General features: G+C 33.4%; 3 protein-coding genes across 9 annotated transcripts; 2 read left to right on the forward strand and 1 right to left on the reverse strand.

Annotated features, from left to right (window-relative positions):
• Positions 1 to 1,673: 1,673 nt before the first annotated feature.
• Positions 1,674 to 4,021, reverse strand: ENT1 (equilibrative nucleotide transporter 1). The gene is made up of 2 exons (XM_028055415.2): positions 3,422 to 4,021; positions 1,674 to 2,565 (listed from the first exon to the last, which is right to left on the reverse strand). The coding sequence occupies exons 1-2, from the start codon at positions 3,930 to 3,932 to the stop codon at positions 1,838 to 1,840; spliced, it is 1,239 nt and encodes a 412-aa protein (XP_027911216.1). The 5' UTR covers positions 3,933 to 4,021; the 3' UTR covers positions 1,674 to 1,837.
• A 1,768-nt stretch (positions 4,022 to 5,789) lies between these two features.
• LOC114168809 (pheophytinase, chloroplastic-like) lies at positions 5,790 to 8,634 on the forward strand. Of its 3 annotated transcripts, none has more exons than XM_085668585.1 (6): positions 5,790 to 6,036; positions 6,351 to 7,074; positions 7,243 to 7,469; positions 7,674 to 7,865; positions 7,958 to 8,114; positions 8,251 to 8,634. In XM_085668585.1, exons 2-6 carry the CDS (start codon positions 6,367 to 6,369, stop codon positions 8,500 to 8,502), a joined length of 1,536 nt encoding a protein of 511 aa, XP_085524711.1. In that variant the 5' UTR covers positions 5,790 to 6,036; positions 6,351 to 6,366; the 3' UTR covers positions 8,503 to 8,634. The 3 variants fall into 3 exon arrangements, with proteins under 3 accessions (XP_085524711.1, XP_085524713.1, XP_085524712.1); XM_085668587.1 differs by having other exon boundaries at positions 5,829 to 6,050; XM_085668586.1 differs by having other exon boundaries at positions 5,845 to 6,046.
• Positions 8,635 to 9,230: 596 nt separating this feature from the next.
• On the forward strand, positions 9,231 to 11,736 carry LOC114169031 (Excinuclease ABC, C subunit, N-terminal). Of its 5 annotated transcripts, none has more exons than XM_028054043.2 (3): positions 9,231 to 9,502; positions 9,955 to 10,061; positions 10,332 to 10,703. In XM_028054043.2, the coding sequence occupies exons 1-3, from the start codon at positions 9,288 to 9,290 to the stop codon at positions 10,412 to 10,414; spliced, it is 405 nt and encodes a 134-aa protein (XP_027909844.2). In that variant the 5' UTR covers positions 9,231 to 9,287; the 3' UTR covers positions 10,415 to 10,703. The 5 variants fall into 5 exon arrangements, with proteins under 5 accessions (XP_027909844.2, XP_085524867.1, XP_085524868.1 ...); XM_085668741.1 differs by having other exon boundaries at positions 10,365 to 10,703; XM_085668742.1 differs by lacking the exon at positions 10,332 to 10,703 and adding an exon at positions 10,132 to 10,328.
• The last annotated feature ends 51 nt before the right edge of the window (positions 11,737 to 11,787 follow it).

Genomic DNA, 11,787 nt, shown 5'->3' on the forward strand with positions numbered 1-11,787 from the left:
ACACCCATAAATATACAAACAGATTGTGCAGGTACAACGATATCATTCAGATGACAAACGTGGTTTAGACAACGTTTGTTGGATCAGGTAGGTTGTTTCAATTAAAAAAATATTATTAAATAAAATTTAGAGAAAAATATCTTTTTGATTCCATCTTTATAGATATTTTTTCGTTTAGTTTTTAAATGTATTTTTTACCCTTTTAATTTTTTTTCTTGTTCATTAAATGTTGTTGTGTCACTGTTAAATATTACCGTTAAGTCGTGGTTATCACGTTATTTGTTACTTAACTACAAAAACTAACGAGGTGTTTTCATGTAACTTTTTTTGAGAAAAAAATCATTTTAAGTCCCTTTTCCTTTTACAAAACTCATTTTTAGTACTTCATACTGGTTTATGTTTTCAACAATTCTTTTACAAGTCATAATTTCTCGCGACTTTTGTATGTTATTATTTTAATTCTTCCTAATTACTTGTACTGTCAACTTTAATTTAATATGATTATTATGTAATTAGAATAAAGCATTTTCTTATGATTATAAGACCATGTATAACCAAAATTAAAAAGAAAAACACTTTTCCAAACTAATCTCATTGAATCATTTCAAAATTCTATTTTATGTTCAAAATATATAATGCATGGATACTTCAATTTGTGTTACGTATTCTTGTCCGACACGTATTCAATATTTTATGATATTTTATCTTATCAATAAAATATCTAATATATAAACCAATAATGTTTTTATGATGATAATAATTTATTAATTTTTGTATTAAAAATATTTAATATATTTAATTTTAATTTGGATTCACATAATAATAATCATATATTTCTTATGTTTTTCTAAAAAATTAGATATTTTTCAATATACAGTCATATCCTATTATTTTTAAAATTAGCATATCAACATATCAGTTACGTATTTACTTCCTAGAAATATTTTTCCTTCGAGATAACTTCTGCTATCCATGTTATCTCTTACATCCAGAAAAAAAAAAATTGAAAACCCAAAAAGAAATTTAGTCTTTTCTTTCTCCATCTGTGACTGTAGATAATGAGTTTACTAAAAAAAATCAAGAGTTTGAGATGGGAAGTTGATCCAGTAAATATCAAAACCAAACTGTTTCTTTTGCAGATTATTGGTCTGAAATGGGAACCAGAAGAGGATATTTATTTATAGGATAAATTTCATAAAGTATGTAGTGTTAGACTGAATCTTGGAATAGTTGTCATGTATTGGACCATGGATATTTACTATTTATTATCATATCATATTCCACTACCAATTCTATCTGTACTAAATTCATCCAAAAGCTAGAAGAAAAAAGAAAAACCAGTGCTAGAGAAATAAGATATTAGAGTAAGACTATTCTAGGCAAAATGGAAGATTTATTTTACAACCATTCCTCTAAGGGGAAAGAAACTTCCCTTAGTTTCTATTACAGGATTTTTTTTTTTTTTTCCTGCGAGTTTATCATCGGATTCAGACTTTGCAGTTCATAAAAGTAACTACAATTATAAGGATCATTAGTAGTTAGTGGCATCTCAACTTACATTTGTTGTAAATGGAGGAACAGAAAAAGTTCCAAGTGATTCGTGCTTGCTCAGGCTTTACTTTGTTTATCCATCTACCAACTATCAAAAACACAGGAGGAACAGACAATAGCAGTTTAGAATTGAAAGCAGTGTGATTATATCAACAGATAAGTTTACAATTTTTCATATTGTTTGGAAACAAATTGAGGAAATTAATTCATTACAATTTTTGATTTCTGATTGAGGGAAGAAGACACAAGACGCATCACAGTCCCCATATTAACACAAATTGCTTGGTCAGATGACCCAAAACCAAGCAATAACAGACCCAGCAGCCAGACCAAAAACTAAGAACAATACACTCACAATCCCTGCAGTCTCTGAATGCTGCAACTTTACAGCTTTAGGAATCATAATCATCAATACACTGGTTAGGTAGCCATTAGTAAGCCCTAAGAGACAAGTTAGTATCGTCACAGGAATCTCAGTCCGGAAGAATTGGGGACCATGCAAGCACCCTAAGAAGAGAGGGAAAAACAGCAATCTTGCTATGCAACTACCTATTGCAACTTTTGTATTCTGTAGGAGATAAACTGCTGTCAAAGACTTGCCAACCAGATCAAACACATTATAGGCAGCAATTAGGAGAATTGGATACCAATCCTTAAGGACTTGAGAGTGCACATCCTCAGTAACGTAACCAGGAAAAATTGCCAGAGTCACAGCATATATGAGCACAATGCCAAATCCATACCACTTGATGCTCCCCACAATATCCCATAAAGTCGACCTCCACACAGCTCCTGTCGGGGGACCACTGTCTCCATTTGCTGCGGCCGCCTCAACCTTAAGTTCATTGTAATACTTCATAATAGGAAGTTTGTGCACTATGTTGTATAAAACCATGCATATGAACACAATCACAATTGATACAGAGAAGTACAGATTTGCACTCTTTTGTAGACCAGAGGCATCTTGTGGGTAAACAGCTTTCGTGATTACCCTCAGCACAGAAACAAGCACCCCTGAAGTGAAAACACGCACAATAAAAAGAGAGAACCATCTATCCACCCAAGTTCGATAAACAAAGGAATATACATCAATAACTTCTCTAATAATATATGCATATATGTGTGTGAATCCCAAACCAGTAGATTGATAATGTGCTACAGATTTAAGTACAAAAAATTTACCATGAAATAGAAAAACCATATAAAACTGAAATCTGCTCAAGTGGTTTATACTGCCTAACCACACAGTTTCAACTCAGAATCAAGCTTTGTTTTGAGTGTTTCATAATTCTTTAGTGTATTTCCCATTACAAGAACATAAATGCTAAGGAAAAGAAGACTCGAGACACCAACACGGCACCGTTTTCTCTTTTTACTCTCGGCATAAGTACTAAACCTCATACACACCCAGGCAACCTTGGCTTAAAATGTTTAAGAATGTTCACCCCCAAAAGAAAAATCAGCTGAAGAATCCAAGATTCCCATGCATAAGTACTAAACCTCGTACACACCCAGGCAACCTTGGCATAAAATGTTTAAGAATGTTCACCCCCAAAAGGAAAATCAGCTGAAGAATCCAAGATTTCCATGACTACGACGACGGTGTTTTTAAGGTGTTTCTAAAATTCTACAAGTTTGTAGGAATATATGCTACATATAATCTGACACCGACACATGATAAGCATCGTGAAATCCCTGAAGTTAGCTCAGGAAGTTATCAGAGTACATCTATTTATCTAACCGTAAAGAAGAAAACGGTCGAAACCGTACTATGATTGAACAATAATAGATACCACATCCCCCACTCAGTACCATATCGTACAAAACGCACAACAATTGAACCAATAATGGTAATTAATTAGAGGGATACCAGAACCGGCGGTGCCAGCGACGACAGCTTGCGTGTACCTCGGCGGCAGCTCGCCGGCGGAGCCGACAATGGAACCCTGCACGAGGGCATCGGCGACGCCGGAGAGGGCGACGGCGAAGGCGGTGGCGTAGAATCCACCGTTGACTCCGACACGACCCTTAACGTAGAAGGCGTCGATTAGGGGAACGATGAGGAGCGAAACGACGAACAGGACCAAACCAACGTTGATTCTGAGAAAGGCGTTGGAGCTGTGACGGTAGAGGATGATGAGGGAGATTCCGACGAGGCCGATGAGCATGTAAACGACGGCGAATACGCGGTCAACGCTGGTGTCAGGGTAAAGATAGGAGAAGTAATCAACGGCTGTGATGAAAGCGTTCCACGGGAGAAGGTAACCGAATCCCAGGGAGAAATACACTATGTACGCCAAATCCCATTTGTCTTCCGGAACAGTGCTCTTCCTGCTGTTCGAACCGGACGGAAGGAGAAGAGAAGACTCCGTGAAAACCATCTCGTTCCGTTCCGTTCCGTTCCGGGTTACGAATGCTCAACCACCACCTTGATCACTGCCAACGGGGAAATGTAAAGTGGTTACTCACGCAACGCCATTTTAAATTAAGATATTTCAGATTCTGATTCTTCTTCCTCTTTTTCTTTTTTTCTTTTTTTTTTTTCTTAGCCAGTAATTCTTTTGACTCAATATTCAAATTTATTATTACCACTTTAATTAAATTAATATCACTATTGCTTTTTAATTAGTTTCTAAAACAGACTTACTTACTTTAAGGATGTGCAGGGAACACAAGAATGAATAGACACGTTTTTCTGCAGTACTGGGCCTAAGGCCCGGTCCGCAGCGGCTGAAGCCCATTATCATTCTTATAAACAAATGGGCCTTTCTTCCTGCACCACCAAAATTTCGTCTACACCTCCAACTGATTTTAAATGTCAAAAATACCCTCTAGCCATTTAAGTAAAGTCACGGACATTACACCCCCAAATTACTTTCATGTCGACTTCCGAAATTCAAAATATATAATCGAAAGTTAACTTCCATAAGACAAAATATATAATCGGACGTCGACTTCCGGAAGTTAAAATATATTATCGGAATGGACTTCCAAAAGTCAAAATCCAAAAATAAAAATATATTACTAGAAGTCAACTTCCGAAAATCAAAATATTGTTTTAAATTTTATTTTTTAGTTTAATTTTTTAATACATTATATAAAAAGGTTATATATCTATCTATATATATTATTTTATTTTTTGAATATATATAAAAAATGCTTAAGAAATAAATTAAATTAAAAATACTTAAACTTTATATTAAAAAAATATTAATTCTGTTTTAACTATTTTTAATTTTATGTAAAGTTTATGTTTTCTAAATTTTAATTGTTTTTCTATTTTTTATTTTATTTATTTTTTATGTTTTCATATTTCTTAATATATATTTGAAAAATTAAAAAAATGATGAAAGATATATATTTCTTAATATATTTATTAATATCTATCTATATAATTTTATTTTTAACAAAATATTTATAAAAAATTAAAAAAATGATGAAAGATATATTTTTTTTTTATTTCTAAAAGTCGACTTTTAGTAATATATTTTGACTTTCGGAAGTTGACTTCCAGTTCTATATTTTAACTTTCGAAAGTTAATTTCCAATTATATATTTTGACTTTCGAAAGTCAATTTTCAATTAGATATTTTGACTTCTAAAAATATTCTTCACCAAAAGTTGACATATGGAAATAATTTTGAAAGTATAAATTAAGTAACTTCACTCAAATGATTAAAGGATATTTTTAAAATTTTAAATTTTTTTGAAAATACATAAGAAATACTTGGAGTTGCGGGAAGAAACCCCTAAAGAAAGACCAAATCAAATTATTCTAGAAGCACGTTTTTTCTTTTTCTTATGAAATATTCCGTTTACGTAAAATACGTGAATTAAATTAAAATAAAGCAATGAAAGCACATGAAAAATCTTCAGATAAAATTTCATTTATTGATAATGAAAGATTGTTGCTATGAGCTCATCACTGCACTTCACCATCACATACAAGTTTGAAGCTAAAATATCTCTTAAAAAAAAGAAAAAAAACATACACGACTCTGTAATTTGACATTAAACATTCAGATAATTTTTAAATATTATTTGGATAGAGAAATCTGCATTCACCATGTTCGTGGCTGTCGATGTTTCCACGTGAGAAATTACTTTTGTACGAATAACTTGTATATTTTTTTTACTTTTATAAAACAAAAATAAAGAACATGAAGACCACGAAAAATGATATTTATAAACAAATTATTATATAACTGGTATAATATAACTGTTGTCATTTTAGTTTTTTCTGTAGTTTGTCTGACATGTGTTGTCTTTCTCGTTTGTCATCTGCATCTCCCAGCGCTATTTTATTCATTTTTCTTCTTCTCAAAGTCGCAGAATATGAAACAAAAAGTTCAGTTTTTTTCTACTTGGCTTATGAAGGAAGAAAAACCTTCCTAGAAAGGAGGAACAAGTCGGAATCTCCTTAAAACCTACGAGGTTTCAAAAGAGAAGCAGATTCTCATGTCACTTCCTTCATTAAATTAAAGGGTACATTGTCGTAGGTCACTGTTTTTTCCTTTTTTTAATTATCGTTCGAATTAAATATGCATGAAAAGAAAAAAGAAAAAGAGATTGTAAATTGATGTGTTCCTATTTCTGGTTAATTCTGTTTGCTCTTTCTTCTATTCTATCCCTTGATTATGCTTCTAAAGACACTGTATAAACAGTTAAAGACATTACTGGTTTTGTTTGATAGATGAAAAAAAAAACCAATTTTAACTTCCAAACTATGAATTCTACCTTTTTATTCCTTTCTTTACGATGATCATCACAAGTTCGTTTGGTGGGGGTGATTATTGCAGAATTCAGTATCTGGGTATGGAAATTCTCTCGTATAGCTCTGGACCATGCTGTCAAGTGGTGAACTTGCAGAGGAAATCGGATGAAAAATGTTCAAATTCACGGTTTCCCATTTTCAGAGAGCGTGGAGTTTGTTATAGCAACACCATTTCTAGAAGAGTATCAGTGAGATTTCATGAAAACAAGGAGCAGCAAAGAGATTTGCTTGGGTCTGTGACTGTTCTTGAAGGGTGTAAGAGAATCAATTGCAAGGCTTATAGTGACAGATACGAGGGGTATGTGATTAATGGTGAAAAGGATTTAACAGATATTTCAGGGATAGAAGAGTCTGCAACTACGAATGTTGTGATTCCAGGTTTACCAGATGGGTCAAATGGTGAATGTGGTGCTCCGATCAGTAGTTGTTTTTGGGAATGGAGGCCTAAACTCAACGTTCACTACGATAAGGCAGGGTGTGAGAACGTGGATTCTCCACCTGTTCTTTTTCTTCCTGGTTTTGGTGTTGGATCTTTCCATTATGAAAAGCAACTGAGAGATTTGGGGCGTGATAACAGAGTTTGGGCACTGGATTTTCTAGGCCAAGGATTGTCCTTGCCCTTTGAAGATCCTACTTCAAATGGAAATGGTTCTTCATGGGGCTTCGGAGATGAAACGCAACCCTGGGCCACTAATCTTGTGTACTCCATTGATTTATGGCATGATCAAGTTCGATACTTCATAGAAGAGGTTGAGAAGCTATAGTGTATAACTGAATGTAAATTTAAATAAATTAATTTTACGAGGTTGAATTAGATTTAAAATAATTAGGTTTAAAGTCCACTTACTGATTTGGTGTAGTTTAGTAAGGAAGTACCTTTGTTTGTGAACATTGACCATGAAATTGGTTTTGTGCAGGTCATTGGTGAAGCAGTGTACATTGTGGGGAACTCACTGGGAGGATATGTGGCATTGTATTTTGCGGCACGTAACCCTGATTTAGTGAAAGGTGTCACACTTCTTAATGCAACACCCTTTTGGGGGTTTCTTCCTAATCCAAATAAGAATCCACGCCTAGCAAAGATTTTTCCTTGGGCTGGAACATTTCCCCTACCAGCAAGTGTAAGAAGACTCACAGAGTTGGTGTAAGTAACACTTCATTTTATGTTTTGCTTCGTACACATGTTAGCATGTTTTTGATGTAAGTTGAGTTAGATTTAAAGTTGAGTTAGATTTAAAGTTTACTTCTTAATATGGTACCAGAATCATGCGTTACAGTCTATTCTAACAAAATTTAATGGTTAAAACCTGAAATGTTTGATTAAATAGGTGATTTTATTCCTCTTTAGGTGGGAGAAAATTAGTGATCCTGCAAGTATTGCAGAGGTACTGAATCAGGTTTATGCAGACCATTCAACGAATGTAGAGGGTTTAATTTCACACATTGTAGAAACCACACGGCATCCTGCAGCATCAGCAGCTTTTGCTTCGATCATGTGTGCTCCTCAAGCAGAGTTATCTTTCAATGAATCATTATCCAGGTGCACATTACTTCTTCTCTAACTGAGTAACTAACTGGTATTAGATTTTTGGTTCCAACCTAATAATGATTTTGATTTTGTTTGCATTTTAGATGTGGAAGAATGAATGTGCCAATTTGCCTCATGTACGGAAGAGAAGATCCCTGGGTAAAGCCACTCTGGGGAGTCCAAGTTAAAAGCAAGGTTCCTGAAGCTGCATATTATCAAATAAGCCCTGCTGGTCACTGTCCTCATGATGAAGTTCCTGAGGTACATACATCACAATTTTTTCCATGAAATTGGTCGATGACGACAAAGATATCATATATTTTTTGGTTTTAATTCTATTGATAGATATAATATCATTGTCGAAGAATAATACTTAAAGTGTTGTTATGATATGTAGGTGATAAATTTCTTGCTACGTGGGTGGATAAAAAATGTGGAGTCTCAAGGTTCTATGTCACTGCCACTGCTTGATGACTTGGCCTCTGAGGAAGAAGGTAATGAGTGGGAGTTAGAATTTATGAGAGAAGGTTCAAGAAAATCAACCATGGTGAGATTCTTCGGCTCCAGAATCTCCATTTTGGACAGAATAAGATCTTACATCGATAATCCTCGTTCCAGGTTGAGAAATTCAGCAGCTAAATCTCAATGACATGACGAAGCTGTGGCACAACATTCCTCTTATGAAGGAAATAATGTACATTAGTTATTATTTGTTTGTGCCATGTACATTAGTTATTAATGAGAATCAATCGTCATTGTTCGATGTTTTGCAACCATTAAACACCGGTCTCTAATTAAGTATTTTTTTTTTTGTTAAATATGATTTGGATCCCTTAAATTTAAATGAAATTTGAAATTAGTCTATCTTAAAACTTTTAACCAATTTAGTCATTTATTTTTAAAAATACATGAATTTAATTCTTTTAACCAACTTTTGTTAAGTTTATATGACATTTTAAGTGCATTTTATGATAATATTTGAATTATTTACGTTGTTTGACACATTTTTACTTTAATGTTAATTCAAATATTATCATAAAATGCATTTGAAGTGTCAGATAAATTTAACAAAATTTGGTAAAAATGATTAAATCTACACATTTTTAAAAATAAAAAACTAAATTAATATAAAATTTTGAATAAGAACTAATTTCAAAATTTACGAAACTTGAGAAACAAAAAACATATTTAACTTTTTCTTTTTTAAATTAAATATTTTTTAAATAAAATTGATGCAGTAAAATATAATTAAGTTGAATTGAGTTTTGTAAGAAAGGTATGCTTAATTTAAAATTTAAAATTTAAAATTAGTTATAATTTAAGTTCCCCCGAATCTTATCTTCGAAAAGTTTTATTGTAACTTTAACGAATTATAATATTTGTTGTTTGAAATGGCTGGCTACGCGAGTAACTGCTCCAACGGTACAGAGGTGGATGATGAGAACGCTGTCTACCCAATTTCGTTCCATCAAATGCCCTAATCCAAACCCTAAATTATCTAAATCGTCCTCTCCGACAAAATCAGAACTAAAATTCGATGCCAAACCAAAATCAGAGTCAGAGTCAGAGTCATGGTGTGTTTATCTCATCCTCTCCACCAACCATCCAATCAAAACCTATGTTGGCATCACAAACAATTTCCCTCGCCGGTAAGTTCAATTTTCCGATCTTCCCAGCTGAATCATGCCTCTCTGTTAACTTCAGTTTTCGATTAATTTGTCATCTGATTTAATTGCTCGTTCTGTCTTCTGGGTGCTGATTTTATTTTTATTTGTTTGTATTTACGTGTGAAAAGTGTCGTGCTTTTGTATCCTCGTGTCTATGTTTTTCGCATTCCGAGGTAAACTACAATGCCTTTGTTCTGTGATGTAAAATTTCATAGGATTTTTGGCCCAGGAATCTCCAGTTTGGGATACTAGTTAAGCTAAAGTTTAACGAATGTAAAAATCCTTACGTTAATGAGCTCTCATACACCCCATGCAATATTTGTTCTTTTGATCTAGCTGATTTTGCAATTTTTTTGATTTTACGAAATTGTGTCTGCAATTTACACTGAAGTGAAAGTAATAATAGACGTTTGATTCTTACTTAATTGATGTAGTTTGAAGCAGCACAACGGGGAACTTAACGGTGGTGCAAAGGCATCCCGTGCTGGAAGGCCTTGGATTTGTGCATGCCTCATTGGCGGTTTTGCAGACCGAAGTGAAGGTATATGTCTGGTTTTTGTGTTCTTTTACGTACATCAGGGTACTACATGATTGTTTTTCTGTTGTTATAGGCTCAACTTTTATGGAGGCAGAAAATTGATGATTTCTTTTTAATGTTCTTGTAGATTTTTTTTAAGGATATTTTCGGTTCGATGTTTTCTGTTTGTTGAGTGCTATTTGTGACAAGCCACCTGCTAATTACATGATGTAGTTGTGTTGTAGTTTTTGTGTCTAATGCGAACTCTATCCTTAACTATGTTGTTGAAAACAGGACCTTCTTTGAGTCCAGAAATGTTGTTTTCAGGAAACTACCTTCGGTTTTCTTACTCTCCTGTGCACAAATTTTTATCGTGATCAATTTCCTGACTTGGGAATAATACCAATTCCTTTACCTGAGGAAATAGATTACAAATTACAAGAAGGCATACAAATTACAATAAGATGAAGAAATAGATAGAACACAGACAAGAAACAGTTTAACTAATTGGCAAATAGCCCAATAAACTAATTAATTTCTGTTGTTTGTAATGAAATCATTTGTTTTACTAGCCAATGGGGCATTTTCTTAGCTTTATAGTAATCTGATGTAATGTAACTGAGTGCTGAGATGAGAAATAAGATGAAATTTATGTATTGATTTATATTTCTCATTTTTACTGCATTGCCCTGTAATCTGTTTTCTTTTTAGGCACCATATGTATCTTTGTCTTGAGGTTAGCTATTTGATAGCCATTTTAATCTAATGGTGATTGGAAATTTGAGGTTTTTTTATCTTTTTGCACCGACACATAATTCCTCCACTCTTTTGTTTTATCTTTCGCAATACCTGAAATCAACAATTCAATTCAAGTGTGAGTCTAAATCTCACGTCGAATAAAAATAAGAAAATGGAACATCATATAAGAATGAAAAAATATGAACTCATTATCTTAAGGTTTTGGATCGAGAATAGTATCAATTTGTTATGTGATTAGACTCAGATTTCAGTGTTGTCGTGTCTCCTCGGTGAATTCTCTGCTCAGTAAAGATCCATCAAAGCCCTCTTTGCAACATAATAATCCAGCTATCTTTTACTGAATTCACTGGGATACTGTTTCTATGCAAGATTGTCACATCCTTTTTGTGTATGCTTTGTTAATGATTTCAGTATTGCCAGTTTCTCTTAACTAAGAAGTTGAAGCATTCTGGTTTCGTTTTTCTTGATCATTGTAGCTAGTATATTTGAATCAAAATGGAAAGCTATATCAAAGAGAGGTCCCCGCAAAAATAAAAATGAACATCTCTCTGAAGAAAGTGAAGATCCATCATTACCTCTGCTGCGACACAGACAAGCAGCTTTGAAAAAAGTGAATGGTTCACTCGACTGCACTCACTTAGAATTCATTTGGCATTTGGATCCATCGTGATTCAACTGCCAATGTATAATGTGTATGTGTTTTAATCAATTGAACTAAGTTCATGTGGCAAAATATAGGTCATATATTTAAGAAAAAAATTCAGCAACACCCTTTTGTATAAAAAGTAAAGTCCACAATTTTGTATGATTTTTAATACATTTAAGGAATAGTAAAGAATATTTCAGAAGGGGTGTTGCTAACATTTATTGGTTCTTAAGGTCTTTGTATATACCAACATGAGAGTGATAGAAGGTTGAATATAAGAGCAGTTATTGAGTATACGAAGCATGATGATGCAGTGATACGAATTATATTGTTTTGGGCTTTAAA

This window comes from Vigna unguiculata, chromosome 11 (assembly GCF_037176805.1).
Source record: "Vigna unguiculata cultivar grain cowpea cultivar isolate G323 ecotype 2 chromosome 11, ASM3717680v1, whole genome shotgun sequence".
Lineage (NCBI taxonomy): Eukaryota > Viridiplantae > Streptophyta > Magnoliopsida > Fabales > Fabaceae > Vigna > Vigna unguiculata.

Excerpts from the sequence above, each read along its gene's own strand:
- ENT1 (XM_028055415.2), bottom strand. The coding sequence starts at position 3,932 with ATGGTTTTCACGGAGTCTTCTCTTCTCCTTCCGTCCGGTTCGAACAGC. Across the intron at positions 2,566-3,421 it reads CGCTGGCACCGCCGGTTCTG|GGGTGCTTGTTTCTGTGCTG; the intron begins GTATCCCTCTAA and ends TTTTCACTTCAG.
- LOC114168809 (XM_085668585.1), top strand. The coding sequence starts at position 6,367 with ATGGAAATTCTCTCGTATAGCTCTGGACCATGCTGTCAAGTGGTGAAC. Across the intron at positions 7,075-7,242 it reads TTCGATACTTCATAGAAGAG|GTCATTGGTGAAGCAGTGTA; the intron begins GTTGAGAAGCTA and ends GGTTTTGTGCAG. Across the intron at positions 7,866-7,957 it reads TTCAATGAATCATTATCCAG|ATGTGGAAGAATGAATGTGC; the intron begins GTGCACATTACT and ends TTTGCATTTTAG.
- LOC114169031 (XM_028054042.2), top strand. The coding sequence starts at position 9,288 with ATGATGAGAACGCTGTCTACCCAATTTCGTTCCATCAAATGCCCTAAT. Across the intron at positions 9,503-9,954 it reads ACAAACAATTTCCCTCGCCG|TTTGAAGCAGCACAACGGGG; the intron begins GTAAGTTCAATT and ends TAATTGATGTAG. Across the intron at positions 10,062-11,272 it reads TTTTGCAGACCGAAGTGAAG|CTAGTATATTTGAATCAAAA; the intron begins GTATATGTCTGG and ends TGATCATTGTAG.